The following is a 15,943-nucleotide window of genomic DNA, read 5'->3' as shown; positions in this document are numbered from 1 at the left end:
TTCTTAAAGAGAAGATGTTCCTGATTCTCCAGACTAAGATTTCTTCCACTAGGAGTTCATAAAATAGCTAGTGTGTTTCCTTTACAGCAGTCATTATAGTTTGTGTACATTCACATTTGTGTGCTTTTTTTTTTTTAAGGTGAATTAACAAATTATCCCCAACTGTGGTAAGAATTTTTTTTTTTCCATGTGGATCTTCATTCCCTATGTGTCTCTTCCACCAGGCTCCACAGGAGCAGGGTCTGTGTCTTTATCCTCAGCATCCAATTCAGTGAATAGTGAGAATGTGTAAGACATGAAAGATGCTGTCTTTTCCTCTTTGTTCCCTTCTTGGTATCTAAGAAACAATTTAGATCCTTAGGCCAGGGGAATAAGTCCCAATCCAGATATCTTGTTCTCTTCCTAGATCAGGAGTTTGACTTGCTCTTGGATCGTCTGAAGATAAACCTCTTGTCAGATCACAGAGGCATTTATTAGAGGAAGGATAGGGTATGGTTGAGTAAGATGAATGCTCTTGATCCTCATGGTTCAGTCCACCAAAGAGCCATCTTAGGGCCTGGCCTACTTGTCTCTGGGAGATGGCCAGCCTGGGATTTGCTAAGTAGGTGGAGCTCATTTGGAGTTTTCTGAATGGCCATGGCTGTTTTCACTGGCTTGGCAGAATTCTGTGCTGTCACACTGTGTATTGACCTACCCAAAGTAAGGTCCCATCTCCGTGAGTGTGGGTGTATGATTTGGTGAGTGTTAGTATTCTTAGTTGTAGGCAACAGAATCTGCCCTAGCTAGTCTAAATGGAAAGAGGTGTTGATTAGCACATAGAATTTTTACATATAGAATTTCGGGGAAGACCAGACAGTTAAACAAACTTAGATGTGTCACAGGCAGAAGCATTGCAAACAGGAGAAGTGCTCAGTGACACCAAAGGACTATTTGAGTAGAAGTCCCATGGCTGCTGCTACCTGCCGCAAAGTTAAGATCAGGTAGCATTGCTTTTAGAACTTCTGCTAAGTTTTGACAGAAAAACCATATGCCTTCATGACTGTTTGACTTGAGAGCGTCCAAATTCCAGTGAGTCTCACTTTGGTCTTCTGGGTCTTGATAGGTGTGCCTCATTGGTGGAAACTGCATTTCACGTGGGACCTTAGCTGCAAGGGAGTCTAAGAAATACAATCTTTAAGCTTTCTAGTCTCTAGGAGGAGGAGAACATGCTAGAACCTGGTATTGTATGAGCTCATCTGTTGTTTGCCATAGTAGATTAAAGACTGACAGTTGACAGACCTCATTGGCCAGTAAATGTTTTGACTTTAGTGCAAATGATTAAGCTTGGTGTACTATGTATTAGGAATTTAACATGGGAACATATAAAATGAAACAGAGTAATAAGATTATTTTAGATTTTCAGTGGTGGATTTTGCCTGTATTGAATTATGTACTTTATAGAGCTATATGATTTTGCATAGTACCCAGGCGTTTGCCTATGCATTCATGGAATGCAATTATCAAGAGCACTGAGTGTTGGCTGTTTCATACCATATTAGGAGCTAGTGATACAAAAGAGAATAAGACAGTCACAGTCTGCATTCGGGAAGCTCACAGACTTGGTGTGGCAGTGTTTTTCAATGTGCATTCAGATTGTGAAGTTAAAAAGTAAGAGAGCGGGACTCCACGTTTATATATCCACTCTCAGCTGCATGCACCAGTGACTGATAAGCAGAGTCCAGGAACCAAATGTTTAGCAGACTTTCCTGTTGATTCTAAAGCATTCCCCCTTGGTGAAGAACCCCTGGTCCAGTGGGTCAATAGTAACCATTTTGTTGTATTGCTTTTGAAAATTTAGTACTATGTTTCAGTTTGTAGCAGTTATTTCCCACTTGGTTTTAGAAAGTTTTGCAAACACGTGCTTGTTTTACAGGAGCGGAGTTACCAGGGCAGGTTATCTCCATGGCAGCTTCTACTCTGGCAACCTTGGCCATCTCCATCACAGGGTATGAATCAAGTGCCGATGACCAGCCCTCCGACCAGCCTGCAGGTGACTGAAGGGATGTTTTCAAGTATAATTCTGGAAATTGACATATACACATAAAGTATAAACTTAAGGACATGAGCATCACAGAATGCTATTTACTAGTCCTTCATTTTCCTCTGATTTCTGTTTTTATACTTTTTCCTCCTCATCTTTGTTCTCACATATCACTTTTTTCATGCTTTTAATTATTTACCTTTTTTGTTTCTTTTCTTGAATCTTCAACTTTTCCCTTTTTTTAAGAAAAATGCTTTTCTTTTAATTTTTCTTTTGTTATTCCTTCTCACTTTCCCTTCATATTATTTCCTTTTTCTCTGTGTCTCTTCTACGTTTTCCATTATTTTCTGCACTTAATCCTGTCCTTATTTTCCATTTCTTCTGTAGCCATCCGTTCTCCATTGTTCTGGTTTTGTTCTAACTCTTTACATTGCTTTTGTTGTTGATCCAACTTTTTCTTTTGGTTTTTATTTTCTGTCTTACAGTTCTCCCATTTCTCTGGCATTTCTTCTCAAAGTTTGCTTTGCGTGTCTTGTGCTGTTAATACATTGACTGTTTCCCCTGAAACCAACCTGTCTGCTTATTCTGGATACCATGCTCCTGCAAGATCAGCTGGTAGATTTATATCAGCTTTAAAGTCATTCTGTACTCCCACAGAGTTCAGAAATGTAAAAGGCCGTCTCTGTGCCAAGAAGTTTATTAGTGCCAGGGGCTTTGGAGTTAAGGAATATTTTTGGTGAGCTCTTCCTGAAGAACGGACTTTAGAAAAGTCTTAAAAGGAGAGATCAGCTAAGAAAAAAGCATTTAGGGTAGCAGGAAAACATATTTTTGTTGCACATTGAGTTATGTTTTCAAAATGAAGAGGGGATAATGTTTTGGTTAGGGACTTATTGTTCTTCTGAGTATCTACCACACTTACCAGCATGAAGTTTCCAAATCAGAAAGATTCTCAAAGAGCAAAGTCAAACAGAAGTGTATTATAACTAGCTTGGGCTTTAGCCCCAAACCTCAGGATAGAATGTTACCTCTGATAAGATGGACTGACTTACCAGGATGCTAGTATATCAGTAGTAACAGTTTACTCACAGATAAACATTGAACATTATAAACACTAAGGAGATTATGATATAACCATCAGAGTGCTACTATGTAGTTTCTTATGAACTTTATGAAATCACAGGGAAGGCTGTCTTTGAGTATTATTTAGTGAGTGTCCACTATTTAGTGAGCATCAGGTACTATCCTATGTGCTGTTCAGCAGAGGGAGAACAAGACAGACAAGGTCTTAGCTCTCCTAGAAGTGACATTCAACTGAAGGAAGAAAGTGTGAAAGGGTAAGTGGAATGTGGTATAACTACATACAACTATGTAAAGACTGGGACAAATAGGGGGTTGGGGTTATGAGTGTTCTTGTTTCTTTCCTCTGTTTTCTAGACTTTATGAAATATCTACTTTTTTAATGTTTATTATTTTAAGAGAGTGCACATGAGCATGCGGGGGAGGGACACCGAGAGAGAGGGGGAGAGAGGATCCTAAGTAGGCTCTGTGCCATCAGCGTAGAGCCCAATGTGGGGCTCAAACTCATGATCTCGTGATCATGACCAAATCAGGAGTCCAACGCTTAACCAACTGAGCCATCTAGGTGCTCCAAACAGTCTCCTTTTGTCATTAACTTTTTTTTATGGCAGGCAAAATGCAAGTTGTAGGGTCTTTATGGTTTCCATCATCATGGCATATACTGAGTAATATTGCTTTAAGAGTTCTAGGATTTCTGAGGCATGTGGTATATTTTGGTGAAACTAGGAAATAGAAAAATATAACCCTATAGTAAAATGTAACTTAGTAGTTGCTTTGTTAGAAAACAGTGCCTTATGTGAAATAATTCAGTGTGATCACCATTACTTGAATCCTCACCCCCAGCAATCTGTCACTGTTTTATTTCTCATTCTGAAAGAAAGACATGTTTCAAAGCCCTGGGTTCTTCTTGTAAGAGCAGTTGGCTCCATTTTAGTCAAATGACACTGAAAAGCCATGTTGCATCAGAAATATTAAAGATGTAATAAAATTATGTTAAAAGAGAAGTTTTTAAGTGTAGGACTTTGGTATGTTAATATTTGTTGCTTTATACAGTTGAAGTAGTTTCCATGAGCTAATTATAATTCTTAGCTATTTTGTCATGTTTTTCCTTAGTTTTGCATTTAAATGATTCATAGATGAATACATGAAATAGATGACATTAAACCTTGAACAGCGTGAAGTGTATAAAGAGTAAAAAATTCCCCATCCCCAGCCCCACCCCCTAACAAACTTAATTTCCCTAGATTTAAATACGGTCAGTAGTGTAACTGCACACACTTTTCAGTGCACATGCAGGCACGTCCAGATTCTTTTTCTTCTTTAACCCAATGCGATCATACTATCAGAGTCCATTTGCAGGCTTGAAACAGAGTAGCAAGTTGCTCCGTGGGACTGTCAACTAATGTGGACTAATATGGTGGTAACTTTCTTCCTCCTCCTCAGAAACCATGGACACAGGAGAACCGCCCGCACCACTGTCCTCATCTCCTTCACCTTCTTCCCCCTCCCCTACTCTGGGTAGACAGAGGGCTGAAATGGGAACATTTCTCAGGAAGAAGAAAACCAGTGACATCTACTTCGTGTCGCTTGTGTGGGCCATCGTTGGTGTCCAGCTCTGGTTGAACCTGTGGATTGTACAGTTGCTGCCGGTGCCTGTGGCAGGTAGTTGCTCACTTAGGGTCTTGTCTCCGAAGACGTGTTTTCTTTAACTTTGGGATTTTATTTCATTTATTTATCTTATTTTTATTTTTGTAAACGTTTATTTTTGAGAGAGTGAGTGAGTGGGGGAGGGGCAGAGAGAAGGGGACGGAGGCTCCCAAGCAGGCTCTGTGCTGACAGCAGCGAGCCCAATGTGGGGCTGGAACTCACCAACCGTGAGATCATGACCTGAGGTGAAGTCGGACGCTCAACCGACTGAGCCATCCAGGCGCCCCTAACTTTTGGATTTTAGTGTTTGAGATAATGCTACCCTCTTTTAAAACTAAAACAATTGTATATTTAAAGGCGTCTTCTAAGACTGGAAAAGTAAGTGACTCAGGTGCATTACTGAAGAGTTTGTTTATTTTGTACCTTCTTGATTGTTTGGGCTTACCTCTTACCACAGTCAGAAGCTTGGCCAAGTTTATTAAGTCCTAAATTGATGCTTAGGAACCTGACATCCAGATACCTCCTACATTTGATTAGTTCTTTATCCTTTATCAAAGTTTTTCACTATTGATTTAAACAAAATTTGATTTTTGGAAGCCTGTTTTCCACCGCAGTTTAAAAAATTTTTTTTTTCAACGTTTATTTATTTTTGGGACAGAGAGAGACAGAGCATGAACGGGGGAGGGGCAGAGAGAGAGGGAGACACAGAATCGGAAACAGGCTCCAGGCTCTGAGCCATCAGCCCAGAGCCTGACGCGGGGCTCGAACTCACGGACCTCGAGATCGTGACCTGGCTGAAGTCGGACGCCCAACCGACTGCGCCACCCAGGCGCCCCTCCACCGCAGTTTAAAAATCCAAACTCATTGGACCATTTGCCTTCTAGATCATTACTTTTAAAACTTATTATTCTCATTAACTTGGACAGTTTTTAAAATTTTATTTTTTATTTTATTTTTATTTTTTTTAAGTTTATTTATTTTGAGAGAGAGTTGCAAGCAGGGGAGGGGCAGAGAGAAAGGGAGAGAGAGAATCCCAAGCAGACTGCGTGCTATCAATGGGGAGCCTGATGCGGGGCTTGAACCCATGAAGTGTGAGATCATGACCTGAGCCGAAACCAAGAGTCACATGCTTAACTGAGCCACCCAGGCACTGCCCCCCCCCCTTTTATTAAAGATTTGTTATGACCAGAACACTATTTAGTGCCTTTCTTTAGGGAACATAGAATATAAGAGGTTGAAGTTTGTTTCTGCTTCTTGCATCCTCAAACAGAACTTCTGTTTGGCAGTTGGAGTAAGACACAGTTGTCATTAAGCAAGCCACAGGGTATGTACTATAGCCATGGTTTCTATTAAGGAATTCATAGAAAAGCTTAGTGAAATCGTTTAAATTGCTCTTCTGGATTGCTCCATACTTTTTTGGTTTTGCCAGATGATTTATTTTATGCTGCCAAATGGTATCAGGTGCTGTTGGAACCCCTTTTCTTTAAAATTTGTTAGTAGGAGTTCCATTTGTCCTAGTCATTTCTTAACCTTCAGGCCATTATAGGAATTTGACATGTCCTTGAGAGAGCAGGCTGTAAGCAGGTGGCCCCCAGAACATTTTCCACAGCCTATAATTACTCTGGGCTTATTCTAGAGCCCTAGGAGCTTTCCTAGGACTTCTTTAGAGATTTAAAAATGTTAATGATGAAGTTGTTGAACTGGTATGTAACACTGAGCTCATGGTTCAAAAGAGTAAACTGTGAATCATTAGATTGCAAGGCCAGGGCTAAGGACACAGAAATCTCTGGAGTTAGGGAAATTGTAGTAGTTGAGATCAATTATCCAGAGTCCAGACTTCAAGGCCCCTGCCCCCCACAGATGAGTAGCTCTTCCTTCTGGCCCCACCACTTTCTTAGTTGGCTTTTAACAGGAAGCTTAACGTCTGCTTGCAGGGCCCCCTTGCTGCCCAGAGTGGAGGGGTACCTTCATACTGTGCTCTGTGAGTGGTCTGTGCAGAAGTTGTGCAGTGCACAGCCTGGGGGCCACTTGTAACAGCCCTGCTTAAGCCCACTCTGCTTCTCCGCTGAACTCTGCTAAGAGATGCAGATGTACAGAGCAGCATCAGGTAGAGAAATTGGAGTACAGCGCACTGGTGTAAAATCATGATGCGAATGGAATACCTTCTACCCTTTGGGTCACTAAACATTAAACATCCAAGGAAAAGAATCACATTTGGCAAGAGCAGTGATAATAGCTAAGGAAATTCGGACGTGTCAGGGGTTAGTATTCTTTACCCAAGAAGGGTGAGGGGCGAGGGGCCAAGATTGTAGTCCCCTAAATCTTCATGATCAGTGTTTTATGTTTATACGGGCTATGAAAGAATCCATGGCTCCTTCAAGGATTCAGATTTCACTACGAAGGTAATGTATGGGCAGATGGGGCTTGTGTGAAAAGTTATCGTCCCTAATTCTGTCTGTTTGGAATACCATGAACTTTTATCTCTTCCCCCTTGCCTTTTTTCCCCCTTAATTGGTCTTTATTTAATATTAGCTTCACTGTTTTTTGAAAGGTCACGTGAAATTAAAGGACCTTCTCATGTTCTGACTTTGTATGTTCTTTGTATGAGAAAGGACCTTTCTCATGTTCTGATTTTGGCTTTGTATGCTTTTCTTCGTTATAGTCTGGATCCTCAAAAAGCTTGTCATTCACTTTGGAGTCGTGGACTTCCTGGCGAAACGCTGCCGCGTGTGGTGGCAGGTGGCTGAGCACTTCCTCAAGGAGCGGCAGGAGGCTCTCGCACCATGGCCGGTTATTGGGCTTGGAAAATTCTTGTTAAAAGTTGATAGCAAGGTATTGTATTTTAAGATCTTGGTCTGTTTTGATGGAGTTTATAATACACATATTCCATTTCCTGGTATTTGGTGTTCATACTGGGATTGTTGATAACACATTTAACATCCAAATCTGTGATGAGATTTAAAGTTTAGAATTACGCCTTATGTGAGTATAGGATAGATTTAGTTTAAGTATTATGTAAGTAGTTTTCCCTCTTAAAAGTGGGAGAAAAGGATGTTCTAGAACACCTTGTTCAACTCCCTCATTTTATAAGGACCAAATTGAAATTTAGAGGGACTAAGTGACTTGCTTAAAATTATATTTGCCAGGTAATGCCTCCTCAGTGCAGTGAGTATTTCTGGGGTAATTCCCACAGGTGAAATAACGTGCTAATAAGTCCTCGGGAAAATCTAGTGAATCACAGAAAACTGGATGCAGCAGCCCTGTTTAGTGGAGAGACAGCAATCCATTAAAATTCAGAGGCAGTGGTTGAGAGCATGGACCCTGATTCCACACTGGTTTCAGATCCCGGTTATTCTACTCACTAGCTATGTGACCTTGAATGAGTTTCTTAACCTTTCTGTGCCTTGGTTTCCTTATCGATACAATAAATACAATAGAATGCACCTCATGGAATGGCTGTGAGGGTTAAGTGAGTTCCTAGATCAGTGCCCGGTATACAGTAAGCTTTGTGTAAGTGATAGCTGTGGTTGTAATTTGTGTGTGTGTGTGTGTGTGTGTGTGTGTGTGTGTGTGTGTGTGTGTGAGGGGGGAACGCATGTACAGGATACAGTGGTCATACTGATCAAGAAAGGACTCACTGTTGGTGAGGTAGTGGGAGAAGGGAGGTTTTGCAGAAGAGGTGATGCCATAGCAGATTTTGAAGCGCAAGTAGGGGTTTATTAGGTTGACGGGGCAAGAAGAACAGGTGGATGGAGCAGTGCACAGGTCGAGATGGCCACAGCATGACTTCTTAGGGAACAGCAAGGAAACAGTCATGGCTGGAATATGTGAAGAGGTGAGGCTGGAGAGTCGGGTGAGACAGAATTGAGGCCTTCGTGGGTGCTGTGCCATGTGAGTTGGACTTCCTCACAGAGGCTCGGAAATCTTTGAGCGGGTCCATCCATAACTTCGGGTTGAGAAATACTGTTAGGTGAAACCAGCATAGATAGGGATGAGAATAGTAACTGGAGTTCATGTGAGGTGGAAGGAAATAAATCTTTTAAACCCGTAGTAAAGTCTCCTGGGTCAACAGAGATGCAGGGGGATACGTTTCCTTACGTATTGTATTGCCTGTCTTCCAGAAAGTTTGCCAGTTCTAATTCCCACCAGCGTAACCTATGAGAATGCCCATTTCCTGAGCTCTTGCCAATACTAGATATTATAATGTAACAAAAAGTCCTTTTTATTTCAGAAAAAGAAGGATTTCAGTGTTTTAATTTGAAATTTTAAAAAATAAAAATGAGGTTGCTTATTGGCTATTAATATCTTACTTTTGTGATTTGCCTATTTGTTTCTTTTTTCAACTTTTTAAATAAGAAAGACTCAAAGACTTCTCACAGATTTTAACATATTGATCACATCTTCCTGGTATCGGGGTGAAGCTTTGTCTTACTCGCACAGATACAGTCCTTCAAACTGTTTAAAGAGGATGACTCCCATTTCAGTTAATTTTTGAAAGCCTTAGCGCTGTCAGAAGGGATAGACACTAAATCTTGTTTTCAGAACCCCAGGTACTTGTATTTGGAACCCTTTACTCAAGAAAACTCTACAATAGTGTCAACTGAAGTTCCAGGGGCATCAAAAGTACTTTCTATGGAGCAGCCTTGTGAAAACTTGTCATTTTTTATTCAAATTTGTATGTCAGTTTGTTCATCTTACAAAGGAAGGGAGACAGTAAAATGAATCAAACTAGGATTTGTGGTTTTGTATAATAAAACCTACCAAATGGCTATCAAAACTGAATATTTGTTTAATTATAACTGATACCATAATTATGTTTTATTTAGTATAATAATATACATGGGCTGCTGCTTTGGGGAATAAATCTCTTTCATATTTCTGTTAAATTTTAATTGATCTTACAGTGTTTTTAAAAATATTCCTCTATAGGAGATTGTTTGAAGTATATTTTTAAACATGCATCAAGTGTACTTGTAGTCAAAACTCTGCAAACAGCATTTACATTTACTCTGATGAAATTATGCTTTTTAGCCTTTGTACTTTCTGGATCACTAATAATGCCGTAAATCCTGTGTTTAGTGATTTTTAGATCCTGTGTTCACCAACTAGCATTAGTTATTATAGTGCTAAATATTGTGAGGTTTAGATGAGGTGATTGTTAGGTGAAAGAAAGGATGTTACAGGAAGTAGAAAGATACGTGCTTAAGTAATTGAGATGGAAGGAAATAGACCCAATATTAACAGAATCTTAGATGGCCAGGTGTTCACTGTTCCAGATGAGCCCTGGAATGTTTTACTGTTTAAAAAAGATGAAATAATTAATACCATAAAGCTAAAAGTTCAGTGAACACATAGTATATGAACGTGAATTAATTTATACAGAAACTAAAAATCCTTTTGGGGCATGATATGTGAAAGAATCTTAATCATTCCTGTGATCTTTGGAATTTGGTGTGACTGTTTAAGCTGACAAGCATTCAGGTTATTTTATGTATTTTTAATGTTGAATTGCCAACAAAGCTTGTGTTTATTTCTGTCATTGTATATTTTAAAGGAATATTTTATTCACTTGATTTTAAAGCTTTGTTAATGCATTACAGTTATTTTTCTAGTTTTTTGTTTTCTTTTTTTTTTGTTTGTTTTTGGTCTGGGATTATTTCCTCCTCATATTCTCGGTGACTTTCTTTTCTTTTCATACTATTATTGCATTCTCTAATGATATTCCACTGTTCTTATCTTTTCTTTCTTACCTTACCCCCTGTCCTCAAGCTCTGGCACTGGCTAAATAAGAAGGTAAATGAACACATGGATGTTGGTTTTTACTACTGAATTGCCCCTTTATCTCTATTCTCATTCTGTTTCTGTCCATATGTCAAACTTAGTTTATGCTTCTAAAAGTTCAAATTATTAAGCTATGGAAGGTCGTGAAGCATTAGTACTGTCACAGTACAGTTTGCTAAACACCCAAAGCTATTTATTTTAGGATACATGGATGCTGTCTCCTTGCCTTGGTGTGTGTAAGAAGTTCTGTCTTGTAGTCCTTTTGTCCAGTGTAAGTGATTGCCATTCCTTTTCAGCTCTGTAATGTGGCCCAGCCTGATAACTCTATTCTTCTTTGATGTGTGAGAATATTTGATTCACTTGGCTGGTAATTTTATATAGTGTCTTTTTTTTTTTTTTTTTTTTAATATAACTAGTACTCCAGAATTTCATTTTTAACTTAAAAAAGATTGTGGTCATGGCCTGTGACATCTAATTTCATGTATTTCCCAAGGTATGAGATTGTATGTATGGTAAATGCTTCACATGATTTGCATGGAATAGGTTACATTTTTAATAACTTTGATAAAGGCTAATCTAGATAAATTAATGCTGTACCTCTTACATGTCCACATGTAGTAGTTCTAGACTTAAATTCATCAAATCTCTGGGACAGATAGCAAGAGATGACATTTATGCGTATTGTGTTTAAACACGATAAGACCCTAAAATTTTATCTGGAAATATTAAAACAGGTCTTAAGAAAGATGTACTTGTTGGAAATAGATCAAGGTGACATTTTTGAGTGTAGAGATTAGGATTTCCTTCTTTTTTAATTTTTTTTTTTAATGTTTATTAGAGTGAGCAGGGGAGGGGGGAGGGAAGGAGGGGGAGAGAGAGAGAGAGAGAGAGAGAGAAAGGAAAGAAAGGAAAGGAAAGAAAAGAAAAGAAAAGAAAAGAAAAGAAAAGAAAAGAAAAGAAAAGAAAAGAAAAGAAAAGAAAAGAAAAGAAAAGAATTCCAAGCAGAGGATCCCAAGCAGACTCTGCTTTCAGCACAGAGCCCGATGCGGGGCTTGAACTCACAAATCCTGAGATCATTACCTGATCCGAGATCAAGAGTTGGATGCTTAAGCGACTGAGCTGCTCAGGTGCCCCAGGATTTCATTCTTTCAGTTGTAGAAGAAAGGGGAGACTTGACAATGCCTAAACGTGTGTAATAAACTGTGTAAAATAAATAAATACACTTATAAACCACCCCCCAACATATATGCTGCTGTCTATACCTCCATTCCCTGCAAAACTAATATGATTAAATGAGTTAAATCCTTGGCAAATGATAGTGCTGCAAACGGAAGTCACATTTTCTCATTTTGAGCAAAGTAGGTGGTTTTAAACACTTCTCCAACTTGTGTATATTGAAATTAAATTGTCCTCAAGGGATGAGAGGGAGTAGAGTTAAAATCATTAGATTCAATTTGATTTAACCTTTGGTGACTACATGAATTAGATTACCTAATTTAGAAGTCTAACTCATAGCTAACTAGTGGTGACTTCAGTTATAAAAGGTTCCTAAGAGATCACGTGACGTTTTCCTTTTCTTTGATGATGTGGTGTAGCATAGATAAAACATTGGTGTTGAGCAAGAGTAAGTGCTTTAAGTTCTGAGGCTATATGTTTGAGGAAAGCACATAAGTAAGTTGATGTCTGTTTTATTACAGTACATCCACGGCCAGAAAATTTGAAGCACTGGGTATTTGGTATTTCAAGTTCAAGTTGGGTGAATTAGGAAACGAATTCAAGAGAAGTGAGGGTGAGAGAGAACACATCTATGGTTAGTTGAAACACAACCTATTTCCCAGGGCTTGTTTTATTTTGTAGTATTGATTATTTGCACTAAACCTCAACCAGAATTTGGTTAAAAAAACAAAGGGAAATAAAAGCCTACAGGCCCAGAATAATGAAATAGGAAAACTCAGCAGTGGAACGATACTTTCTTAATAGGCTTGCTACATGAATAAAGCTAGTTTGGAATTTTCAGAGTCTTGGAGTATAACCGTACATTTACTGACATCTCTAAATTAAAAAAAAAAAAAAAAAAAAAGAGCATTCCCTTTATTCACACTTGAAACACTCAGAATGTCATTTTAAGATGACTCCTCTTCCCCTTTAAGAAAATAAATTTAAAAACTAAAATAATTTCTCAGAATGTGGAAGACTGGGGAAATAATCAGGGACTGAGTGATTTCATTGGGTAGGCAGTAATGACAGCTGGTGGCAGTGATAACAGATGCTTGTGGATTCCACTGCCCAAAGCTGAGCCCAGGACCAGTTCTGCCTCCTGGGACAGTGCCTCTGGCATTTCTTTAGGGATTCTCTCCTCCGTCCTCTTCTCCATACCATCTTTTGCCCACGTTTCTCTTTCTGTGTCTGAGTTGCTGTTTCCTTGAGAGTTTTGGTCCATTCACTCCAGGGGTTCTTTTCCTCCATCTGAGTTTTCTGTCCACTTTATTGTTTCCTTTTTATTGGTCCTTCATTCTATGCACCAACACCCCCTAGCCTCACATTTTTTTCCTCCCATTTTGACTTTTTTTTAAAATCTCCCTTTACTTTTTTTTCAACGTTTATTTATTTTTGGGACAGAGAGAGACAGAGCATGAACGGGGGAGGGGCAGAGAGAGAGGGAGACACAGAATCGGAAACAGGCTCCAGGCTCTGAGCCATCAGCCCAGAGCCTGACGCGGGGCTCGAACTCACGGGCCGCGAGATCGTGACCTGGCTGAAGTAGGACGCTTAACCGACTGCGCCACCCAGGCGCCCCTCCCTTTACTTTTTAATACTTTCTCTGTCTCTTTCCCACTCCTCTCTCCCTGTCTCTCTTTTTACCTCTCTCCCTTTTTATCCTGGTTTTTTTTTAACCTTATTTTAACTGGTCATAATATGAATAGACACTTTCCCCCCACCCTGTCTTTTTTAGCTTAACGTATTGAGCATCTTATATGGTGTTTTTTATTTTAAATTTTGAATGAAACATCTAACCCTCACTGTTACCTTTGCAATATAAATTTTCATTTAGATGACTCTTAGTGTGGATTTTTTCCAACCCTTAGGTAAATGGCTTGTGATAGGAAAATTCTACCCTGGTTTAAAAACATAAAGTTTGATTTTGTAATGCTGATATACGTAATTTGTTTGTGAATATCTCATGTTTTATGTTAGAAATACCCAGATACAAATTTAGATATACTTTCTAAATCATCATTTACATTAAAACATATTTCAGAATAGACATTTTTTAAAAAATTGGGACTCTGAAGTTATTTTCAGAAATTGTTATTTGTGAATACAAATCTGGTCTTAATTCTGAAATTATTTATGCTTGGCTCTTTAAATCTATATTTGAGCTTTTACCATGTGCCATGCACTGCCAGGCTTGGGAGCGACAGGGAGGAATCCTAGCACTAGCTCTTTCATCAGAAGCTGTCTCAAGAACTATGTGTAGAATTGGTTTCTGATTGTGAAACTTTTCAGTTTCATTGATTTTAGAATGTACATTCAAATATGACATCTGACCTTCCATATCTTAGAAATGTGTTACTACTTTTTTAATCTCTACATTGTCTTTGATGCTTTGGTAGCATGCACTGAAAATTAACTCTGCTGTTTGAAGCTGTAATGGTCAAGATAAAAGTTGAACTTTTTATCTTTGAGTTCACTGCAGCATTGATTTCTTAGTGACAGTATCCGTCATGGAAGATAAAGGGATGCAAGCTTATTGCATGGAATGGAAAACAGATGTTTTAGAAGTCATGTTTTGTTTTTAACTACCATTCTTTGCTCTTGAGTGTTTACCTCACTGGAGAGCATAATTCAGATTTAAATTAGAACTCACTTCCTCCTCAATGCTGTAGCTCTTGCAAGGGTTGAGGGCCCAGTGTGGTTTCAGCAGCCGTCAATGTAAATGATTGGCCTTTTGAAATGTTAAATGCCAGCTTTGCATGGCAGGAATTCTAGATATCTATCAGAACTATTGTATATTCTGAAAACAAAAATTTTGTTTTTGATGTAGGATTATTTGTGATTGTGAAAGATGAGAGAAGTTATATTCAAAATGGAATGTCAAGTAGCAGTTAGGGAGAGCATAATTTAATTATTGATTAAGGAATAACCATTACATTAATGATTAGTTTTTATTTATAGTCCATTTGTCCTAAAGCTTATGTTTTAAAAAGAATGGAAATGTCAAGCGGAATATCAGATTTAAAAAGTATTTGGTTATGAAGTCTCTCAAATACAAAAAGATGTAGAGAACATTGAGTCTGTCCTCCAGCCTGATAAAACATTACCTGTATAATTAAAGCCCATTTTGTGACCTCCCTGATTGTACATCCACCTCCTAACTCTCCCCTCCCAGCCACCCTCGTAATATTCTGAAGTTGATATTTATCATGACCTTAACATTAGATTTTTATTATTACTGTTTTTGTAACCCCAGTGGCATCAAAAGGAAAAATATTTTTTTTATTAATTTTTTTAATGGTTTTATTTATTTTTGAGACAGAGAGAGACAGAGCATGAACAGGGAGGGGCAGAGAGAGAGGGAGACACAGAATCTGAAGCAGGCTCTAGGCTCTGAGCCATCAGCCCAGAGCCTGAGGCAGGGCTCGAAGTGAGATCTTGACCTTGAGTGAAGTCGGATGCTTAACCGACTGAGCCACCCAGGCGCCCCAAAAGGGAAAATATTTTGAATATAATTTCCACTTTAATTTGCTTCTCTTTCATCTTGTGTCATTTAGGACATACCTGTTTTATAAGAGGCATACTTTTTCTAAAGCTATCTTTATTTGCTAATTGATAGTAAAATTTCATGAGATTTGAGGTCAGCTAATATATTACCATTATTTCCTTTAGAATATTAAAAGAATTTTTTTTAAATGTTTATTTTTGAAAGAGAACACGAGCAGGAGAGGGACAGAGAGAACGGGAGACACAGAATCTGAAGCAGGCTCCAGGCTCTGAGCTGTCAGCACAGAGCCCGACGTGGGGCTTGAACCCACAAACCGTGAGATCATGACCTGAGCCCAAGTCAGATGCTTAACTGAGCCACCCACGTGCCCCTAGAATGTATATTTTTCAAAGTTTATTTTGAGAGAGACAGAAAGCGTGTGAGTGAGGGAGGGGCAGAGAGAGGGAGAATCTCAAGCAGGCTCTGTGGGGGCTTGAACTGAAATTGTGAGATCTTGACCTGGGCCAAAATCAAAAGTTGGACGCTTAATGGATTGAGCCACCTAGGTACCCCGAGATCTTTTTTTAAAATTTCATTTAGAATATTTACCAGATTCTAAATTACAATTTGAAATGTAAATATACCACTGTGTGAGAATTCAAACATAAATACAGGTTATGTTCAAATTGACTGCCATTTCTTAGATATGATGATAA

The 15,943-nt window shown here is 38.8% G+C and overlaps 1 protein-coding gene across 4 annotated transcripts in view; it reads left to right on the top strand.

The window, feature by feature from the left end:
• TMEM245 (transmembrane protein 245) overlaps window positions 1–15,943 on the top strand; it is a 98,776-nt gene that overhangs the window by 24,588 nt on the left and 58,245 nt on the right. For 2 of the 4 annotated variants that reach the window (XM_003995737.6, XM_023242545.2), the window contains exons 4-7: window positions 1,913–2,029; window positions 4,541–4,759; window positions 7,407–7,576; window positions 10,514–10,537. In XM_003995737.6, coding sequence (XP_003995786.1) covers window positions 1,913–2,029; window positions 4,541–4,759; window positions 7,407–7,576; window positions 10,514–10,537 — 530 coding nt within the window. The remainder of the gene's footprint in view (window positions 1–1,912; window positions 2,030–4,540; window positions 4,760–7,406; window positions 7,577–10,513; window positions 10,538–15,943) is intronic. The other 2 variants (XM_023242547.2, XM_023242546.2) reach the window with 2 other exon arrangements.

The sequence above is a fragment of the Felis catus genome, chromosome D4 (genome assembly GCF_018350175.1).
Source record: "Felis catus isolate Fca126 chromosome D4, F.catus_Fca126_mat1.0, whole genome shotgun sequence".
Taxonomy (NCBI): Eukaryota; Metazoa; Chordata; class Mammalia; order Carnivora; family Felidae; genus Felis; species Felis catus.
The sequence above is the reverse complement of the archived record's forward strand: the minus strand, read 5'-3'. Positions and strand labels throughout refer to the sequence as shown.